This window comes from Montipora foliosa, chromosome 4, assembly GCF_036669935.1.
Source record: "Montipora foliosa isolate CH-2021 chromosome 4, ASM3666993v2, whole genome shotgun sequence".
NCBI lineage: Eukaryota > Metazoa > Cnidaria > Anthozoa > Scleractinia > Acroporidae > Montipora > Montipora foliosa.
The window spans coordinates 31,800,054-31,802,553 of NC_090872.1; the positions used below are offsets into that span (position 1 = coordinate 31,800,054).

At 33.4% G+C, this 2,500-nt stretch overlaps 1 protein-coding gene across 1 annotated transcript in view; it reads left to right on the top strand.

Annotated features, from left to right (window-relative positions):
• The window catches only part of LOC138000621 (protein Red-like), a 27,347-nt gene that overhangs the window by 19,526 nt on the left and 5,321 nt on the right, over positions 1-2,500 (top strand). Inside the window, exons 18-19 of the mRNA XM_068847164.1 lie at positions 392-472; positions 673-730. Coding sequence (XP_068703265.1) covers positions 392-472; positions 673-730 — 139 coding nt within the window. The remainder of the gene's footprint in view (positions 1-391; positions 473-672; positions 731-2,500) is intronic.

The following is a 2,500-nucleotide window of genomic DNA, read 5'->3' on the forward strand; positions in this document are numbered from 1 at the left end:
AATTTCAGGTCAAAATGAGTTTAACCCAGGTTGATATGTAATTTCTTTGTCTCTATTTGTGATGATGATTACCAAGCACAAAGAAATGAAATCAACCTGAAATCAAATTTAACCTGTAACATGTACTGTACCTACAAATTAAACTGAAATGCAAATACTTGCAATTGTCATTTCATATAGAACATTTCAGAGTGTTCTTTTGGTATTTTGGATTTGAAAGACTTCTGTATTTGTACAGTATTAGTGACGCTGTTGATGTGACATGTTTCTCATGGATTAGAATAGGTATTACCACCTTTGATTAGTGATGCCAATGCTTACTCCTGTTTTTGAAATTGTCATTAATCACAATAATAGCTATAATAGTTTTGAAACTTAACCATTTTGTAAGACAAAGGAGGAAAGACAGAAGTTCTCGCAAAGTGAAGGATGTCAATTACATTCCAGACAGCTACTCAGAGTGTTATCCAGGGTAATTATAATTATAATAATTTAAATAAAAATGTTTTTTTTTTTTTTACAAACAAGCAAATAAGCAAAGAGGTAGTAGAAACAGCAGTCAAAATGATCTTACCAGAAATTTCTTTGGAAGGGGGTAAGTTTTTAATTACCCTTTTCTTACAAGTGTAACATCAATAATAGTATAAATAATAATAATAATATTTTTTTTAGGGCAGTTGATGTGCCATATGATAGTGATGAGGAAGCGGACTACAGTAAGATGGATCTGGTAAGACTTGTATTTATTATTTTATATTCTTAATTTTTGCAAATTAACAAACTATCGACATGCTATTTCCTAGACTTTTCAATCCTCTGCATGTACCGGGGTAATTCAAATTTCTGTTGTTTGATGCATAATAAGCACAAAGAATGCAATTTAAACAATGAAATAATTTTGGTGTATTTTCATCCTATGGCCTTAATTTTGTTATGTGTTTGACTTACAAGAATTTATTGAACAAGTGAGGTGCTGAAAATTTTTGACTTTGTCTGAAATTTGATTAGTGTGTAGTTTAATATGATTATGTGTATATTAGTTTTGAAGGCTGTGCATAAAGTGCTTCACTAATAAAAGGGAGTTAGACCATATTTTGACATTAAAAAAGAACCTAGCCAACAGCAACTTTGGATAATTATGTGCAAAATACTGGTTGGTTTGTTTTAAAACAATAATAATACTGATGTGTCAGTATCTTAAAAGAAATCCATTCCCAATTTTTCTTAACGGTGTACTTTAATTCATTTAACATTACTATTTTTTGGGTTATATTTTTTTCTGTATAACAGGCTTCCATTACAATACATGTAACATCATTTTTTTCTAATTAACAATGCTATTAATGGTTCTTACACTTTGTTAAGAGACAAGACTGGGCTAACAAAAAAAGTCCTTTAATAAGTTGAAATATTTAATAAAGTAGTGCTTGGAGTTTTGGATGTGCATCCAAAAGGACAAACGAAACATTAAAATGCTTGTAAACGAAACCTGAAGAAATGGAGGATAGGAGCCAAGCTTCAAAATTTCCTGACTCTTCCTACTAATTCCTCCTTCAGCATACAAACATATGCACATTTACAGAAATACTTCTATGCATGATCATTTGCGATGTACCTTACAAATCATCAATTAACTGAAACAGTAGGAAACATGAATGACTTTTCTTTAGCTAGCTGCGCGGCAACATACAAAGTACAAGTGTCCACAGTTACTGCAGCAGCTGCAGTAGCTTATCATCACTAGCACAATTGAATTACACTATTTACAATCAAATCTATTTGAATTCTCTCCTGTGTTTGCAATCAAGAAAAATTTAACTGCTTCATTGTACTATAAGGTTCTTTAACCCATTCACACCACAGGCACCCCAGGATACCCCCAGTTGATGAGTAAAATTGTTTGGTGTTAAGATAAAGTAAATATGTATGTTATTTGCCAGCTGGGAGGTACGTATAGTGAAAAACTGTGATCAAGGTCGTGAAAATGCTGCTGGAGGCCGCAGGCCGAGGGCAGCTTTTTCAAGACCAAGGTCACAGTTTTTCGTTATACGGACCGACCCTTTGCTGGTAAATAGCTTATTTACTTTTTTCCTCTCTCTCTCTCTCTCTTCCTCTCTGAAATCAATATTATGATTGTTGACGCCCACTTCTCTTGCTAGCGAATGCAAAAAGCGACTTACAAACTGAACATTTCAAAGAGAAATGTATTTCTTTTAATTCTATTTCCATGCCTCTTGTCTAGTAAAAATCAGTTTTGAAACACTTACTTCTGTATGTAAATTCGGTGTCAAAAAATGGAAAATTAAGGTCATTACAAAAGCGAACTCAACCAGGGCTAGGATTCCACCCGGGTTGGTGGGCAAGATAGAAAAATTCCGCCTTCTCTCAGAGCCGATCAGATTGCAGTATTAGCAGAATTCCGCCTGCTCGCGCATTCAGAAAAAAAATAAAGTCTTTCAATTCTCACTCCCAGGAGTCAAAGTGTTAAAAGATAAAATTA